The sequence below is a fragment of the Pogona vitticeps genome, chromosome 6 (assembly GCF_051106095.1).
Source record: "Pogona vitticeps strain Pit_001003342236 chromosome 6, PviZW2.1, whole genome shotgun sequence".
NCBI classification, from domain to species: Eukaryota; Metazoa; Chordata; class Lepidosauria; order Squamata; family Agamidae; genus Pogona; species Pogona vitticeps.
The window spans coordinates 69,467,853-69,487,694 of NC_135788.1; the positions used below are offsets into that span (position 1 = coordinate 69,467,853).

General features: G+C 44.9%; 1 protein-coding gene across 2 annotated transcripts in view; it reads right to left on the minus strand.

Moving 5' to 3' along the window:
• ITGA9 (integrin subunit alpha 9) overlaps positions 1-19,842 on the minus strand; it is a 389,935-nt gene that overhangs the window by 116,692 nt on the left and 253,401 nt on the right. For both annotated transcript variants that reach the window (XM_078377516.1, XM_073003815.2), the window contains exons 24-26: positions 10,574-10,699; positions 9,004-9,123; positions 243-344 (exon numbers count right to left, since the gene is read on the minus strand). In XM_078377516.1, coding sequence (XP_078233642.1) covers positions 243-344; positions 9,004-9,123; positions 10,574-10,699 — 348 coding nt within the window. The remainder of the gene's footprint in view (positions 1-242; positions 345-9,003; positions 9,124-10,573; positions 10,700-19,842) is intronic.

The window sequence follows — 19,842 nt, forward strand, 5'->3', positions numbered from 1 at the left end:
GTGCATTAAAGTATTCCGAATAACATCATTTGCTGTAGAGACATGGCTTATCACAGCAAGTAAAACCACAGGAGGACTGTGAAGCAGCAGCTCTGCTGGTGAATTCAAAGAAAGGCACGCTCATTCATTTTTGTAGGCTAAGCTTAGGACTGACCACAAATTCCTCACTCAGGGTAAGATCATCTAATGCCTTCCATATGAGTAAAACAGGCCATATTTGCTCTTCTGATTCTTCTACTCACCATTGCATCTTCTGAATTTCCATTGGGTACTTCTATTGCCCGCATGATTGTGTCTACCCTCACTTTCGCCCTTGTTACGAACTGGATGACAGATGAACTGTCCTAAGGATAAAAAGCAATCAAAGTTGAGTAATACGGTCAAATGTACAAGCATCAAAGACTTTCAACTGCACAGTATTTGTTATGTCTCCCTTGAGCGCTGCCTGGATGCTGTGCTGGGGTGGATGAAGGATAATAGACTGAGGCTGAACCCAGAAAAGATGGACATCCTATGGTTTGGCACCCCTAGTGTCTGTGTTTGGGATGCTTCCCTTTCCTTTGTGGGGGGGCACTCTTTCAGGGAAGGCTGAGGTGCGCAGCTTGGGCATACCGTTAGACACAGTGCTGTCAATGGAATCTCAGATAGCATCTGTGGTCTGCTCTGCCTATTTCCACCTAAAGCAGATTGCCCAGCAGCATCCCTACCTTGACACTGGGTCCCTCACCATGCTGGCCCATGCACTGGTATTCTTGAGATTACATTACTGTAATGCTCTCTATTTGGGGCTGCCCTTGGTGCTGTTATGGAGACTTCAGCAGGTCCAGAACTCAGTGGCCAGACTACTGAGTGGGGTAAGGAGACATCAACATAATTTCCCCATGCTGGCTGCCCTGCACTGATTACCTGTCTATTTCCATGCCAGCTTCAAGGCGATGGTGTTAACATACAAGACCCTAAATGATTTAGGATCTCGTTATCTGGCAGAAAGCCTCCTTCCAACTAGATCTACCCACCCTGTAAAATCGCCCTAGGCCAGGGGGCTGAGAGTCCTGACCCTGAGAGAGGCCCAGAAAATGACGACCAGAAAACAGGGCCTTCTCAGTGGTCGCCCTGCAACTGTGGAATGGTCTCCCACCTGAAATTTGCCTGGCCCCCTAACTGGGAATGTTCAAACAATCATTAAAAACATGGTTATTTAGACAGGCTTTTCCAGACTCTATAATATCCTGATACAGTAGTGCTTTAACAACTAGATATTCAACCCTCTACCATGCCTTTACTATTTTATTTATTAATGTTTTTATTGGCATTATTTTTACTTTTGTCTAAATTGTAATTGATTATTTCTGTCTTATTGTTCTGTTTTATTATATTGCATTGTATTGTACTGTATTGCATTACTGTAACTTGTAAACTGCCCAGAGTGGCTTGGGTAGCCAGATGGGCAGTATAAAAATCAAATAAATATATAAATAAATAAATTTTTATGGCATCAAATCAGATGCAGAGTCTATAAAGCAATATTTCAAATTTAAGTCAACCCGTCCCATTAATGTTGATAAGCCGGAGTACTACTTTCTTCATTTGCAAACTTGGATCTGATCTGGATAAAAAAACCTTGCCAGTCCAGATACATTGCCAGCATGGTGCTTTAAAAGAAAGCACCATGCTGCCAAACAAGACCAGCAAAGAACACTGTAATACAAATTATTTAATATAATTAGGAACAGATATGCAGCTGAAATGACCAAAATGCATTTGGGTACAGTATCAGATAAAATATTTTTTACTATTAATATAAATCCTGACATGACAAACTGTAAAAAGCCTAAATGTATCTACTTTTTTCTCCTGCAAGAATTATTCTCTTTTGAATTTCCTACATAGACTTTTAACACAAATGATTAAGACTAGCGATGGGGATGAATATAAAAACGCATCAGTTTTTCTGATGACTATAGCCAATTTGTCATATATTCATTGATCCGTACTGTATTTGTAAAATTTTAAATCGGAAGAATATGGCTTGATGAATATTTCCTCGGTTTTATTTGTCAATCCGTTCATATTCATCTATATTCGTTACCCCTTTTGGGGGCCTCTCTGAGCTTGCTGGCGCCAATTCAAAGCTCTGGTCAATCAGGAAAGAGATCCTGAATTGGCATGTCCGGCAGCCAATAGCGCTACTGAAAGGTGTATCTATTTTTACAGAAGCTTCATATAAACTTTTCCCATCCAGTCATTCCCCACTTGTGTTCATGCTCTCTGCTTGCTGGCTTGCTGGTGCTCTTGTGGTTTTGCTTTAGCGGCAGCAAAGCAAAAACTTATATTTTCATCAATCATCAACTTTACTGGGAATTTGGGGAGGGATTTCAGGTAGCTTAGGCTACTTCTTTGGAAGGGCTTAATTTTATTTCAAATTCAAATCAATCAAACCTTTTTTTCCTGGAGGGGTGTGGGGGGGTCGGGGGGGACTGTTGTCATGTGACTGCGGAATCTCTTTTCCTTTATATTCAGTTTTCAAAAGTTTATTTTAGGAGAATCATTTTTTCCTTTCCCCAAACTAGTTGTGTGTGTGTGTGTCTAAGTGGGAGGATTATTCAATTTTCAAAAGTTCATTTTAGAGAGGCTTGTGTCTCTCAGGGAATTTGGTGGGTGGCTGGATCCATCATTCCTTTTTCTTCTAAAACTTTCTCTCTCTCTCTCTCTCTCTCTCTCTGTGTGTGTGTGTGTGTGTGTGTGTGTGTGTGTGTGTGTGTGTGTGTGTGTGAGAGAGAGAGAGAGAGAGAGAGAGAGAGAGAGAGAGAGAGAGAGAGAGAGAGAGAGAGAGACCTTTTTGGACTTTTTTGGCTTCTCTGCAACAGTGGGTTGGGGAAAATTTTTCCTAATTACAGTATACTGAGGGGGGCTTTGTTGAGGCAGGCAGGTCACATTTTAGTAAAAGAATTACACCACCATCATTCTAAAAATAAAATTTACACACACACTCTGACCCTTTATTAGTTTCCTTCCTCAGTCTCCATTGCTTTATTTGTTTAGTTGGTTTGTTAGGCAGGCAGTACAAAATGAGGGGATTTCTTCAGGGGCAATCCAAGGGGAAGAAGGCTGTGAAGCTATGCAGGCTAGGTAGCAGCACCGTCATCATTACCACTACGTGCACAACCACGTCTACAATAACCAGTGCCACTGTCCCTCCTACGGTGGCTTTGCAGGCAGACATGGAAGCAAAGCTTCCAGAGGTGCCAAAAGAACTGCCACTCCTCTTCCTAGAGGAATCTGAGGAGGTACTGGTTTCCAAAGATCCCCAGTCTGATTTGGAACCAGTAACGGCAGGGCAGGCTTCACAGCCCCCCCCCCCACCCCTGTCCCCAGAGTCATCTGTTCCCTCCCTCTGTTCCCTCCTCCCAGACCAGCAGCACCCCTGGGACACAGAGTTCTTAACAGGCCAGCAGTCAAGGTCAGGCAGTGGGTCCTTGTTTGGGCAAACGTGGCAGAGAGGCCATGTGGGATCATTTCACAGCACTCAGCAATGACCCACGGCTGGCATGCTGCAATGCCTGCCTTGTGGTGGTCCGGATGGGGACAGACCCCAGGCATCTGTTCTCCACCGCCCTCCGCCAACACCTGGAGAGGCACCACACAAGGCTCCTGTCCAGGGAAGGCACTTAGTCCACGCCATCTGAGAGAGGGAAAAGAGCAGCTCCAGGGGAGACAGAAGGGAGGCAGGAGGAGGTGCCTCCTTTCAAAGGGCAGCCACAGAGATTTCTGGGGCCGGAAGCATGAGGCAGGACGTGCTCCATGAAGTGGTACCTGTTGACCCTCAGCTAGCGGTCGAAGGGCAAGGCCCAAAAGGCAGCCACTTGTCTCGTCACCAAGATGATTGCCCTGCTCGGACTTCCACTTTCCATCATGGAATCCCAAGCCTTCCACCAGTTGCTGCATTTTTATTTTTTTATTTTTTGCCCTGCTACGACCTCCCCTCATGGAGAACTCTCAGTTCTAGAGTGCTGCCCTTGCTTTATGACTCCGTGAGGGAGGTGGTCTGTGACTATTTTTCACAGCTACAGGGGCGCAAGGTGCACTTCACAGCAGACCTGTGGAGAGGGGGTCAGCACGGCTACCTCTCTCACTCACAGCCCACTGGCGGCAGCCAGAGGACTTGAGCAGCATTAGGGCATTGGCAACAGGGCTGCAGGGGGAGACTCTTGCCCTGCCCCCAGGCTACAGGTCCGTTCTGCTGCAGGCGTGGCACATGGAAGCTCAAGTGATGGGGAGGAACATCGCCAATGAGTTCCTGTCCATGCTGCAGGAGTGGGCACCGGAGGGGGAGGTTACCTGTGGCCACATGGTCACAGATGTTGGGTGGAACATGTTAGCAGCATTGAAAGTGGTGGGTTTTGAGGGCATCGTGTACATGACGCATCAATTACACCTTGTGGTGCGTGATGCCCTCGGCCTGGGCAGCCACATCAAGCCCGAGTGGGACGCAGGCACCTGGGAGACGCGACCACTCCTGGAGCATTGCCACCAACTGGTGGGACACTTCTCCCGTAGCCTTAAAGCTGCCCGCCAGCTGCGTAAGAGGCAAGAGGAGTTGGGTCAGGAAACCAATATTCTCCTGACAGACCTGCCCCCCAGGTGGAACTCCACCTACACCATGGTGTCTTGCCTGGTGGAGCAGAAGGTTGTTTTGGAGGACATCATGTCCTCAATGGCCATTCTGCCCGGGGGGGGGGGAGAGAGAGGTGGGCATCAGTGCCATGTATTGGCTGGCCCTCTCCCAGATGGTAGAGATGTTCAAGCCCTTCCTGGAAACCATGGACATCTTGTGTGTTTATACGGCAAGCCTGGGGCAGGTCATCCCCCTGATTCATGCCCTCGATCGGTCCCTAGAGACAGCTGTGGCACCAGGATCCTCCCTCCTTCCACGGACCAGGGCTTTGGTGAAGAGGTTGCAGGCAGGCATGCAGAAGTGACTCCATCCTGTCTACAACAACAGAATTTATAGCATGGGCTGCCTGTGTGATCAGGCAGCCCATGCTATAAAATCAAGGGGGGCTTGGCAGCACACACCTCAGACCTCGAGGAGTGGAGAACAGAGCTCTCCACTGAGGTCCACAGGTCATTGGGGGTACAACGCTTCCGTGGGGCAACGGGAAGTCAGGCCACGATTCATTTATTCTGAAAAATCTCAGAAATGCATATTTATATGTATTTCATGATGCCAGCCCCCCTGGGCTTCATTCCAATTATTGATGCCTGTTTGTTCCACCTTCCTAGCCTTCTCTACTGCCGCAGAAGGCTGGCAGAAGCTGTGTGAAAAGCAACAGGACATAGCTCACCCCGGCGCATGGATTCATACTGCAGTGCTGATCTTCTGATGGACAAGCCCAGTGGCTCAGCGGTTTAACCCACAGTGCCACAGTTTATGTTGCTGCTATGTGCAACCTGTGCGGGCATCCCCCCCCACCTCACCGGGCATCAATTCCAGCCTCCTTGGGCCATGTTGGCCCCAAATCCTGCATCCCTCTCCAGCTGCCTTGGGCTTGCCTGCTGCTGATTTTGTGCCAAGAATTGGGCCAAGGGCCTTCCAGATCTTGACTGCTGGGTGAAGTTTGCTCATTAGGCCAAGTTCTTTCCTGCTTGCCTGCCTGCCTCCTTATTCAAAGAGCTACATTAGTGCTCCAAAGTCCACTCAGGCTTCATTTCAAATTCCTGGCTGTCCATTCCAGCTTCCTACTGCCTCAGGTAGGCAGAACCTGGAACAAACTATGGGAGCTCAGCGTGGATTTGATCTTCCTACGGGAGCTTGCATGAATTTGATCTTCCGCTTGAGAAGCTCAGCGGCCCCATGGATTAACCACTGTTATGTTAGTAGCACCACCCTATTCATCTGTTGTTGCTGTTGTTGTGTAACCTCAGTTGCCTCCTGGGGTCAAACTTAACTATGCAGGCAAATGTGATGTTCCCAAAGAAGGCAAGAGTCTGCTTTCAAGCCTTGCTGGGCATCCAGCCACCAACCAGGCCTGCCTCGAGCCCCCACAAGCCTGTCTGGGCATCCCTTGTGCCAAAGAGGGCCTGTCTCAGGCCCACTCAAAACTGGCAGACGGTTCATTCCAGCTTCCTAGCTATTCTACAGCCTTAGTTGGTTGGCAGAACTTGGAACAAATTACAGGAGCTAAGCTCACCAGCGGCCCCGTAGATTACATCAGTAGCACCTTGGACCCTATTCATCTGCTGTTGTTGCTGCAGTTGTGCAACCTCAGTTGCCTCCTGGGGGCAAACAGAACTACTTTTGCGCTGAAGACAAGAGTCTTCTTTCCTTTTGCTTCCTTCCTTTTGTCTCTACCTCTTCCTTTTCCTCTGCCCCCCTCCCAATGCCTGTCCGGCCATCCCATGCCAACACAGTGCTCCAAAGTCCACTTGGGCTACTGCCTAAGTAGGTTGACAGAATCTGGGACAAGCCACGGGAGCTCATGGATTCAAACTGCTGTCCTGATCAACAAGCCTAGTGGCTCAGCAGCAGTTTAACTCATTAGGTAGGCAGAAGCAGGAACAAGGGACAAGAGCTCAGGGCACCCCATTGCATGGATTCGAACTGCTGATCTTCCTCTCGAGAAGCCCAGCGGCCACCCTGATTAACTGCTGTTAGTAGCACCTTGCAGTCAGACCCTATTCTCCTGCTGTTGCTGCTGCTTTGACAACCTCAGTTGCTTCCTGGGGACAAACCTAAGTAACTTTGCAGGCATATGTGATGTTGCAGAAGAAGAAGACCAGAGTCTGCTGTGGCTGCCTTTTGCCTCAATGCCCTGATGGGGCCAAAAAGCCTGCTTTCTGACTGCGAACTTCCCCAGTGCCTGATGGGGCAAAAAGTCAGTGACACTGCTGGCCATTTGAACAATTTCCTAACCCTGCAGCTCCTTCCACTTCGGCTACATTCCAAAAGGTCTGTCTGCTCTGCCCCACCCAAAGCCTGTTCGGGGGTGCCCCCATTGCCTGGCTTCAGACTGCAGGGCTCGTCTGGTTTTCAACCCGTGCCAAGAGGGCAAGCCTGTCTAAGTGCTCCCATTCCTCTAAGGGCTACATTTATCATATCCGGGTAGTCCCAGCAGCCAAGTTGCAAGCAATTCCCAGCTTTCTAGTTCTAAACAAGCATCTTTGTCACCCCATCGCCCAACTTCAGATTGCAGAGCTGATCTGTTTCCGACAGCCCCGCAGCCTCGTGGTGTTTATAGCACCAACCCTGTTCATCCGATGGTGCTGCTGGTGCTGTTGGAAGTTACAAGCAACCTCAGTTGCCTCCTGGGGGCAAAAACCTTTCCCTTCCACGCAAATCTGAGGTTGCTGAAGAAAGGCAGAGTCTGTTCTGCTGCCTTTTGCCTCAGTGCCCCAATGGGGCCCCAAAGCCTGCATTCTGGCTGCCATGTGCCTGAGTGCCCGATGGGGCAACACACTCTACTTTGCTGCTGCCAACTTACCTCAGTGCCCTGATGGGGCCCAAAAGCCTGCTTCCCGGCTGCCAACTACCTCAGTGCCCAATGGACCACCATTACTAGTACCTTACCACCGATATGTTGCCTATTTACCCACTTGCAGTTACATGCTTTCAAATGGGTTCCGGCTCAGCACCCCAACCTGACCTGACCTGACATGTCCGGACATGGAAGCGTCAACCATGCCAGTCCCAGCAGCACCCAAAGCATGTCCAGGTGTCGCCCCATTGCACGGCTTGAGACTGCAGAGTTTCTCTTGTGCCAACAACCACCACCATCCCTTTTCTTCATCAATATCAAAACAAACAACACCATCGCATGGCCCCAGCCTGCAGATTGATTCGTCAATTCATGAAAGAATATTCATATTTGTTGATCTGTTAACCTTGAGGAATAACAGATCAAAACGAATTGCCATTTTTTTTATTCATCCCCATCTTTAATTAAGACACATCTTTTTATACTATTGTTGTATGGTATGCCCTCTGCTGGAAACAAATCAGAATACAGCATTATAGTTTAGGAATGGACAATTTCTCAACAGACATCACATTTTAAGCTCTTTTTTTTAACATTTCACTATGGCAAGAGGTCCTAACTAGACTTTTCATACACCCATAGGTTCCCACCATACCTGAGAATGACTACAACTCCAAAGGTTTTTTTTTTTCATTTCACTCCATTATTTAGATTTTGTTCTGTGCAAATAACAGCCAGGCTCACATGCCAGGGGCTTCTCAGCTGGGAAGCTTTCAATGTGAGCAGTAATAAACACAAAAATCCAGCATAGAGGATCACCTTCTAACTGTATCTACACTCTTTTTCACAAAGAGTGTGAAAGGCAGCTGATTTTCAAAGAAGATTAGGAGTGGAGTGATTCTCCACTGTCAAGAGCTGAAATGGGAAGCTTTCCATAAAGTGCTGATTTTCTAAAATCAATGAGAGTGCTAATCCCTATTCCCAATGAAACAGAACAAGACAAAATCCAGTAAAAAGAATACTTTTCTGACAGAGTGTTTGACAAACGAGTTAGTACCATCTACCAGACAAAATTATACAGCTTCCTGCACTGCCAGTGGGGAGTAAGCAAACGCCTAACTCAAGAGCTTAAGGAGTGAGCGATGGGAGCAAATATTTGAAAGGGTCTTGATTAATGTAACCATAGAGAAAGTCAGAGCCAGGTATTTGGCAATTTGATAGACAAAGGGCATGAAATAACTGGTTTTTCCCCCTCTTTGACATTTGCTCAAATCGAAGTTTGTGAATTCTAAACTGGAAGGTCTAAATATTTTCAGTTTAATTCCCACCTTGTTCCAGATTATGTAAACCACTGGTTCCCAACCTTGGATCCCCAGATGCTCTTGGACTAAAACTCCCGGAAGCCTTTATCACAAGCTGTGCTGACCAGGATTTGGGGAGTTGTACTCCAAGAACATCTGGGGACCCAAGGTTGGGAACCACTGATGTAGAGGAACCTTAAATTCATAATTCAGGCAATGACACTCACCTTTTTTAATATCTCAGTATTCAACAGCATCTGCACATCTATGCTTCGGGACTCTGCTTTTGCTAGTGAGCTTAGGTTGCAGCGTATAATCAAACAAGGTCTGCCCGGTCTTTCACAGTCCTAAAGAACATAAGCAGAAAACTATGATGTAAATAGGGAGAAGAGAAAAACTTAACAATGCTCAGCTTTTGTTCCTCAGATAACACTAGTCACATTTCATCTTAAATCCAGTGCCTCTTGAAGCATCTCTTTGGATAAAGCAGGGCTGGGCATCTATAGTTCTCTAGATGTTGTAGTCCAATGCTCATTAGCCCCGTCAACCTAGTCCACAGTGAAACATAACAGGGATCAAAGCTCAACAACTTCTGGCTATGCCGATGGAAGAAACGGAATAACTCACTATTTTTTTCATCGAGCCTGAACTCTACAGACTTATTAAAATCCTAAGAGTGTGTTTCCTTTTACTCATCACCTGAACAATCCTAAACAGCATTAGACTGTCATAAGCTATCCCTTAATAATAATTTTAAATGAATGTTCTAACAAGGTAATGAGATAAATATAATCAGAGAGCAATCTTGATTTTGGGGGGAAACTACATTTTCATATAAAATGTATACAGTGGTGCCTTGCTTAGCGATTGCTCCATTTAGCGATGAAATCGCTTTGCGATGAACTTTTTGTGATCGTTTTTGCGATTGCTTTGCGATGTTCCCTATGGGGTATTTTCGCTCTGCGATGTCCAAGCATCACAAAGCGACCAATTCCGCACAGCTGATCGGTGGTTTCAAAATGGCCGCCGGGGAAAAAACATGGTCGCCCGCTGTCTTCTGGGACGGATTCCTCGCTTAAGAGGCACCAGAAATGGCTGCGCTATGGAGGATCTTCGCTGAACAGTGAGTTTTAAGCCCATAGGAATGCATTAATCGCATTTTAATGCGTTTCTATGGGCTTTTTTATTTCGCATTGTGACATTTTCATGCAACAGCAATTTTTGCGGAATGAATTAATGTCGCAATGCGAGGCACCACTGTACTTAATAAAGCCACAGTCTGTCAGCTCCTCTTTCTTTAAGGTCTGGTGCTCCCTCTCTATGACCGTAGGAAGAACATGCATGGAAGATCTACAAAGTTGTCACTTCACCCATTCCAGTAGGAATACTGTGGGCTACATTCCAGTACCATCTGGAGTACTGTACTGTACTTTGCCACCTTTGTACTAGAATTTAAACTTAAGGTTTCAAGTGTGAATGCATGAGAAACATCTCTCTCTCTCTTTCTCTCATCATCATCATCATCATCATCATCATCATCATCATCTTGACAATCACATGGCTGAATTATCTCCTTCTTTTTTGAAGAAATATTTTCCAAAGTGTGGGCCATGGTGCAGATGCAGAAGAGGCCTCTACTGCTACAAGGTATGGACAGAAAGTGCTCACATAGTCACAGAGCTCCACAGCTACAATATCAATAGCATTACTACTGGAGCTTCCATTTTCAAGAGGCTCTGTCAAGAGGCAGCAGGTTTTTCAAAAGCTGATATTGATATTAAGCATAGTGTTTCTTACCAGTACTTTCCTCCCAGATTTGGTAAAAAAGGCAAATATTGTGTGGAAAATGTTCTCTTTTTCTTGAGGAATAACACATGGTGTAGGGTTTCTCTGAAAAGAGCAGTTTCCTTTGTCTTGTGCAACCTATAAGAAGATCATAACAACACACAGGTACCTTATTTAGCCTGTTTCAATTTTGCACATGTGTATATTCACCAGCTTTTTCATTTAATTAATTACAATGGATGGGAAAGGGAACTAAGGCCCTTTTTGTCTCACACGACCAACAAGATCAGAAAAAGGAAAAACAAAGAAACGATAGGGTCGCTGTGTGGAGAAGATGGCCAACTACTAACAGAGGACAGGGAAAAGGCTGAACTTCTCAATACCTTCTTCACCTCAGTTTCCCCCAAAAAGGAAAATAGTACTCTACCTGAGGGGCGAAAAGCAGGTGATGTAGTGGGGGAAACGCAGCACATACTGTAATAGTAGCAGTACAGGAATACCTGGCTACTCTAAATGAATTCAAGTCTCCAGGGCCAGGTGAATTACATCCAAGGATATTAAAAGAACTGGCAGAAGAAATTTCAGAACCATTGGCAATAATATTTGAAAATTCTTAGAGAACAGAAGTCCCTACAGACTGGAAGAGGGTAATGTTGTCCCTATCTTCAAAAAGGGAAAAAGAAGACCCAAATAATTATCACCCAGTCAGCCTGACATCAATTCCCAGAAAAAAATCTAGAGGAAATCATTAAACAGACAGTTTGTTATTACTTAGAAAGCAATGCTATCATCACTAAAAGTCAACACAGGTTTCTCAAAAACAAGTCATGCCAGACTAATCTGATCTCTTTTTTGATAGAGTTACAGGCTTGATAGATGTAGGGAACGCTGTGGATGTAGCATACCTTGATTTCAGTAAGGCCTTTGACAAAGTTCCCCATGATATTCTTGCAAGGAACCTAGTAAAATGTGGGCTAGACACATTTGGTGGATTTATAATTGGTTGACTGACCGAACTCAAAGGGTGCTCACCAATGGCTTCTCTTCATCCTGGAGAGAGGTAACTAGTGGGGTGCCTCAGGGTTTTGTTCTGGGCCCTGTGCTATTCAACAACTTTATCAATGACTTGGATGAAAAATAGAAAGTATGCTGATTAAAGCTGCAGATGATACCAAATTGGGAGGGGTTGCTAATTCCCCAGAGGACAGGATTAAAATTCAAAATGACCTTGACAGATTAGAGTCCTGGGCCAAAACTAACAAAATGAATTTCAACAGGGAGAAATGTAAGGTCCTACACCTAGGCAGAAAATATGAACTGCACAGATTTAGGATGGAAAACACCTGGCTAGACAACAGTATCTGTGAAAGGGATCTAGGAGTCTTGGTAGACCACAAACTGAACATGAGTCAGCAGTGTGATGCGGCTGTCAAGAAAGCCAATGCAATTCTTGGTTGCATCAATAGGAGAACAGTGTCTAGATCAAGGGAAGTGATAGTGCCACTCTATTCTGCTTTGGTCAGACCCCACCTGGAGTATTGTGTCCAGTTCTGGGCACCTCAATTCAAGAAGGATATTGACAACCTGGAACATATCCAGAGGAAGGTGACCAAAGTAGTCAAAGGTCTGGAAGCCATGTCCTATGAGGAGCAGCTTAGGGAGCTAGGAATGTATAGCCTTACAAAAAGAAGGTTAAGAGGGGACATGATATCCATATTTAAATACAGGGGTGCCTCGCACAACGAGTGCCTCACACAACGATGAATTCACACAACAATGCCTTTTTCTGTTAAATTTGCTGCCTCACACAGCGATGTTTCCTATGGGGGATTTTCACACAACGATCTCCCTTTTCGCTCCTGTAAAAGTGTCTTACAATGTTTGGACGCTGTTTTAAATGATTGCAATGGTTAGCCCACCTCCTGAAACCTATGCAAACTGATTTTGGTGTTGTTCTGACACTTCGTTAATTTATGATGATTTTTTGTTTTTTCTCCATAGGAAACCATTGGATGGTCTGTCTAATGGTTTCCAATGGAAAAAACAAAAAATCATCATAAATTAACGAAGTGTCAGAACAACACAAAATCAGTTTGCATAGGTTTCAGGAGGTGGACTAACCATTGCAATCATTTAAAACAGCGTCCAAACATTGTAAGACACTTTTACAGGAGCGAAAAAGGACTTCGCAAAGGCATTGAAATGTATTGAGTCGGCTTCAATACATTCCAATATAGGAAACATTGTTTCACTCAACAATGTTTCCTATGGGGATTTTCACTGAACGATGGCAATCTGTTCCAACTGGAACAGATTAACCGGTTTTCAATGCATTCCTATGTGAAATGGTGTTTCACAGAACGATGTTTCACACAACGTTGATTTTTTTGGAACCAATTAACATCGTTGTGTGAGGCACCACTGTATTTGAAGGGATGTCAAGTCGAGGAAGGGACAGGTTGTTTTCCACAGCTCCAGACATTAGGACAAGGAACAATGGTTTCGAACTACAGGAAAAGAGATTCCACCTGAATCTCAGGAAGAACTTCCTAACAGTCAGAGCTGGTCGGCAGTGGAATATGCTGCCTCGGTGTGTAATGGAGTCTCCTTCTTTGGAGGTTTTTAAGCAGAGGCTGGATGGCCATCTGTTGGGAGTGCTTTGATGGAGTTCCTGCATGGCAGGGGGTTGGACTCGATGGCCCCTGTGGTCTCTTCCAACTCTGAGATTCTATGCTTCTATGAATCTAAGACATGACAATGAAACAAAATCCATCTTTGACAGAGCTGCTAGTTCCTCATTTATTTTTTTAAAAAAACACACAGCCTTATTTGCATATCTCTTAGATGGCAAGGAATACAAATACAAATTGATAATTTGTCTAGTGTTATATTTACTGACTTCCTACTAAAAAGAATGCCCGGAGGAGGGTGAAACCCATCCAGTTAATTTGGAAGTGTACACTATTTATCTCCATGGAACTAATGGCTGTATATTAGGGCATAACAGTAGTATGGCTGCCACTTCTGTATGGCTCTATCCTTCATCATTCTGGAAATACTGGAAGAACACAATCACATTTTATGAGCTTTTTATGGGAAGATGCTGGGATAGGAAACAGCCATATAACTTTCCCTTCTCTTATGAATTTATATTACAAAGCAGTTTAGGATGTAGCCATGGACAAATGGGAACCATGCTCCCAAAAGAAAACATTTCTTTCTCATGATTTAATATTTTGGTAACTTTGAATCGTATAGTTTTCTGGGGAACAAAGCTGTCATTATTCTGATCTTCAGTAGGCCTCTGTCCTGAGAAATTTTTTTCCTGGGAATGGGCCATTTTTACAATTGGAGGGTGCTTCCGCAGGCAATTCCAAAGGTGTGGAGATAATTAAAATGGAGGATACCTAGCTCTAGGAGAGAAGATTGACTCCTTAAGCCTTTCCACATTTCAGAAAAAGGGGGAGCTTGAGAGGACATCTGGACCAAGACAGATAAGTGACAGATAGGACCCAAAACTTAGCCCTATTCAAGCCTTACAGAATTATACAAATGGTTTAAATGTACTTAGAAGGGAATGCCCAATGTGACCTGTCATTGCTTTCTTCACAAGATCATTGCAGCATTTGAACAGGGGAGGTTTCTGCCTGTGCGTAGGCTCCCCATGTGAGGAACAATCCAATTTTTTAATGATTTTTCTTCATGTGGAAAGCCTGCATGCTAACAGAACCTCCCCTTTTCACATGCTGCAATGTTCATATGAAGAACACAACAAGGTGGGATAGGGCCGGGGGGTTCCTCTCTAAGTTTGTTCAAACCAGCAGATCCCATAATGCCTGAACATGGCTCTTGTCAAAGCAAGTTATATGTCTGGAGCTATCCAAAGTCCCACAGCCCTTGACTGATAAAGAGGTCCTTGGGGTGTTTGGTTTTGAACTGACAATAGCAACCCACCAGTTTTATAACAGGCCTGATCCTGGTGAAGGGAAAAGACCACTAGCATCTGAAATCGAGCCACATTTGTCCTGAGGCTGATCCATTCTCTTTGATGGTATTGCATTGTTTTCTCAATAGTGTTATGGCTGCCTTCACGTCTCCAGTAAGCTGGCTGGGGGTTCTACAATCAATTTTTGTTCCATTCCTTTCTCAAGCAATACACATGCTTACAGAAAAACTCAAAGTGGTTCCTGTTCTGGCACACGATTGTGAAATGATTTCAAGGCACAGATAAGGTACACAATATATACAGTATAAATATTTTTTGAAAAATGATGGAAACCTTTTAGCATCTTTTGTGAAATGAAAACTTGATGTAATTGGCCAACAGCAAAGGACCTTTATGCTTACATTAAGCCTATGTGAACTGGCACAGCAAACCAAGAATAGCCATGATTAGCCCTGTTTGGCATGAATAACAAAGACATCTAAGCCTCTGTGAACAGGAAGGACAGACAGTGTCTGATATATCAACAGAGCAGAAGAAACATTTGCTTTATTTAATTTTAGTGCTCACAAACGGTTTAAGCCTACAGCTTAACACCACCATACATGGCATCCAAAAAGGAGAGTTTACATATAGCATTCCCATACTCAAAATGTCAACAACTGACATCTAAGAAACTGCTTACATTCTGCCTCTCTCTCGTGACAAAGCAGGGTAATTTAAGCATTGCAAGGATGCCAACTGTGACTTGATAGGAGGCAAGGTTTCGCACAGACTGCTATAAACAGCTGTTCAAAGGACATAACTAGAGCCGTCTGACACAAAGGTGGACGCTGCTCACTGACCATGGGTTGATGCTGAATCTCTTTGTGTTTTTTTGCCACTTGCCTAGAATAGTCAGACTTTGGTGAGTCGGTGGTTCTCCAGGCCCTTAAAGGCCATACAACCTAGCATCACACCATAGTCACACAAACACACATATACACACCACCAATATTTACCTGATAGAATCGTGAACAATCAAAGTCTGGAAAACCTTCTGAACTACAACATCCAGAATCCCAAAGCTGGTATATGTACCAATGAACTTAAGTGTCCCAATGAACATAACAGACTTTGTTTTCAAGTGGGCAAAAATAAGATTATACTGTATAGTGCAAATATAATGTTCTTTCACCTGGAAGTTAAAACCTAATTAAAAAAGAACTAAGCTTCATATAACATCCTGTCAACTCATAACAAATATACAAGGCTCCTGCTGTCCTATGATTTTTCCTTAATATACATATTTTTCCTTTTTTTTCAGTTTCACTTCGTCTCAAATACTATATAGAAGAAACAGGCAATAAAGTGTAAGGATTTTGAAGAAAAACAGAAAGGCTAAGGATGCAATGGCAAGTAGTAAAGAACTTGGGGGAAGGGAGGCAGGAAATGGCTCAGATGATTTTTATTTTTATTTATTGTTGAAAATAGTACATGAATTGTTAATAATTTGTATAACAATAGCAGACAAACTAGGTAGGGAAAAGGCAAGCCTCCTCTTTGCGCACATTCTGGTAGCCCTTCCACTCCACATTCCCACTTCTCTTTTTTTCCATATGAAAAACATATATTGTATTTCCACTGCACAAATATGCCCATAAGATAAATGTAACAAAAACTCCTCAAGCGGATACTGGTGGAGATCTGTAACTTGTAGTTTCTCAACTATTTGTTTGTAGGGCATTTAATGTTCACTGTTTCTGGCAGGGTTAGAGGAAATGTGACCTTTTACCAGTCTTAGGATGTGAGATTGCTGCTTTAAATTTAAATGAGAAATAGTTTCTACAGTGTTTGCATTATGGGTGCAAAGCTTTTATCAAAGCTTTTGCAGCTTTGCACTGTACATGCAGGATGCTTCTGGCCTGCAGAAAAACTATTTTAAAAACCCTAGAATATCAAGTAGTCAACTAACCAGAATTTGGTATATAAGACATATGCTTAAAATTAGGGCTGTGTGCACATTCCCTGATCCAGCCACTGATTTGGCACCTTGGTTCAAGATTCAGTTGAATCCAGTACAATCCAGACTCCCTCCAAACTGATTCAGGCTCCAAATACAGATCTGGATTTCTGACTCTCTGAAACTCCTACTTCCTTGAACAGGGATATTCAAACAGCTATAACTTTGGAAGGTATTTAAAACCACCCTGAAACTTGGCAAAATGGTAGACCACAAAGAGAAGATACACCTTGCCAGACAGCATGTTATTTTGTTTTGGTTAAATAATACCAGGCTGGAATATATAGGCAGAGTATGGAAATTGATGGGCTTGAAAGTTCCTAACTACACAACAGACTTGCTGACTAAATAACTCTTTAACTTTCTTCAGGCTACATAGCTCTAACTACAGAACAATTCTGACTAAAAAGAGTGGGGAAAGAACTCTTGAGTAGAGAGGCATGGCTCTTTTCAAAATCTGCTATTTTAATTTCCTACTGTGTCCTGGAATGATGCTATGTTGGGAATTGTGGGGAAATTAAACAGCAGCTCCTAGACTCAGCTGTCTGGTGCTGCCAGTAAGGAACTTGAAAGGAGACCAGAAGCTGGAAAGTTCTTTTTCAAAAATTAGTTCATTATATAACTTATTACAAAACTGGAAAAGTAGTTCACTGCTGTTAATATTGCCATAAATGAACTCCTTTGCTTGTTACATTACTTGTTGTGCTACTTGTTCCTTCCTGTTGCATTGTTATGCAGTGGGCAGGACAAACAAAAAATGCCAGGGACTATACAATCAGACTAAGATTTATCTGTGATCCAAAGCCTCTATGAAAGGGGTAAGTGTAAAACATCTGCAAATTTCTGGTGAAGATTCAGAGAAATCCATGGAAGCTGTAATTGTGACAGCTTCTGGGGTGGGAGAGATGTGTCTTTCAAATAAGGAGGCCAATGTGGGGGAACAGAGAGCTGCCATTGGCATTATGCTGGAGGGTGATATGGGAAGAGGAGACAAGAGAATCATTGTAGGACAGGGGGAGGAAACAGGATCCTAGTCACCTCCAAATTGTCTCCCAGTTGAGACAGCCTGGAAAGCCGTGGCAATAGTTCCCCTGTGTTAAAAATGCTACTGCTGAATGCCAGGTCAGTAAAAGGGAAAACATCAGCCACCCAGGATCTGATCCTGGATGAGCAGGCTGACCTGGCCTGTATTACAGAGACCTGGCTGGATGAAGCTGGGGGAGTTACTCTCTCCCAGCTTTCCCTACCTGGGTTTTCTGTGCAGCAGCAGGCCAGATCTGGGGGTGGGTGAGGGAAGGTGCAGTTGCAGTAGTGTATTGTGATTCCATCCCCCTCACCTAGCACCATGTCCCACAGTTTTCTGGGTTCGAGTGTGTATACTTAAAGGTGGGCGCTCGGGACAGAATAGGGATTCTGTTGGTGTACTGTCCACCCAGCTGCTCAACAGTCTCCCTTCCTGAGCTGACTGAGTTGGTATCGGAGGTGATGTTGGAGTCCTCTAGGCTGATAGGAACTGGGGGACTTCCCTGTCCATGCTGAGACCAACTTATTAGGAGTGGCTCAGGACTCCATGTCCTCCATGACAACCACAGGTCTGTCTAGGTGGTTTCTGGCCCCACACATATAGCAGGGCACACTGTGGATGTTTTTTTCATGCTGGGCAGGATGATGGTGATCTGGGTGTGGAGGAGCCCTCTGTAGTACCATTGTCATGGACAGATCACTACCTGGTGAGGTTTAGACTTACTGAAACTCTTAATCTTTGCAGGGGTGGAGGACCTATTAGGATGGTCCGCCCCAGGAGACTGATAGATCCAAGTGGTTTTCTAATGGCTCTTGGGGAGTTTCCTGTTGAATCAGCAGGCAATCTTTTCGAAGCTCTGGCTGATCTCTGGAACGGGGAAATGTCCAGGGCAGTGGATACAATCACTCCTAAGCGTCCTTTCCCACGAAGTAGAGCCAGGCAAGCCCCCCAGTACACCAGGGAGCTGGCAGTGATGAAAAAAATGGGACAGAGACTAGATGGCAGAAGACTCAGAGTGAATCCGACCAAACATGGGCTAGAGCCTGTTTGAAGGTCTACTCTGTGGCAGTGGCTGCAGCAAAGAAAAAGTTCTTTGCTGTCGCCATTGCATCTGCACAAAATCGTCCAGTGGAGTTGTTTCGAGCAGCCAGGGGTTAGTACATGCCCCACCAAAAGAAAAAAATATTGACCACTCCACAACCCGCTGTGAGGAATTTGCACCACACTTTGCAGATAAAGTCCCTCGGATTCTCTCTGACTTGGACGGTGTAACTGATACAGACCCAGTGGATGTAACTTTGCTCCCAGCTTGTCCTGTTTTTATTGGGTACTTTTCAGTTGGTGCAGCCTGATGATGTGGACAGGATTCTTGGAAAGCTGAATGCCACCACTTGTGTGCTGGACCCTTGCCCTTCCTGGCTCATAAAAGCAGCCAGAGGATGAATGGCCGATTGGGTATGGGGAGTGGTAAATGCTTCCGTGCAGCAGGGTAGGATCCTTGCTTGCTTAAAGGAGGCAGTAATAAGACCTTGACTGAAGACGCCCTCCCTGGATCCCAGTGTACTGGATAACTACTGGCTAGTCTCAAACATCCCATTCCTGGGCAAGGTACTGGAGCGTGCGGTGGTTTCTCAGCTCCAGGAATTCCTGGAGGAAGTGGATTATCTAGACCCATTTCAATCTGGTTTCAGGCCTGGCTATGGGACAGAGACAGCTTTGGTCGCCTTGGTGGATGACCTACGCCGGGAACTGGACAGAGGGAGTGTGTCCCTGTTGGTTCTGCTGGACCTCTCAGCAGCTTTCAATACCATCAAGCATGGTATCCTTCTGGGCCATCTCTCTGGGATGGGACTTAGAGACACTGTTTTACAGTGGCTCCAGTCCTTCCTGGAGGGGAGAACTCAGAAGGTGATGCTGGATGACTCCTGCTCAACACCCTGGTCATTGGCCTGTGGTGTTCCTCAGGGTTCTGCTTTGCCACCCTTGCTTTTTAACATCTACATGAAACCACTGGGAGAGGTTTTGGGGTTCAGTGTCACCAGTATGCGGATGACACCCAATTCTATTTCTCATTTCCACTTAATTTCAGGGAAGCTGTCTTGACTCTGAACCAGTGCTTGGCATCAGTAATGGGCTGGATGAGGGCAAACAAACTGAAACTTAACCCAGACAAGACAGAGGTGCTCCTGGTTAGTTGGAAGGCAGATGAGGGAATAGGGATACTACCTGTGCTGGATGGGGTTACACTCCCCTGGAAAACTCAGGTCTGCAGCTTGGGTGTACTCCTGGATTCATCTCTAAGCTTGGATGCC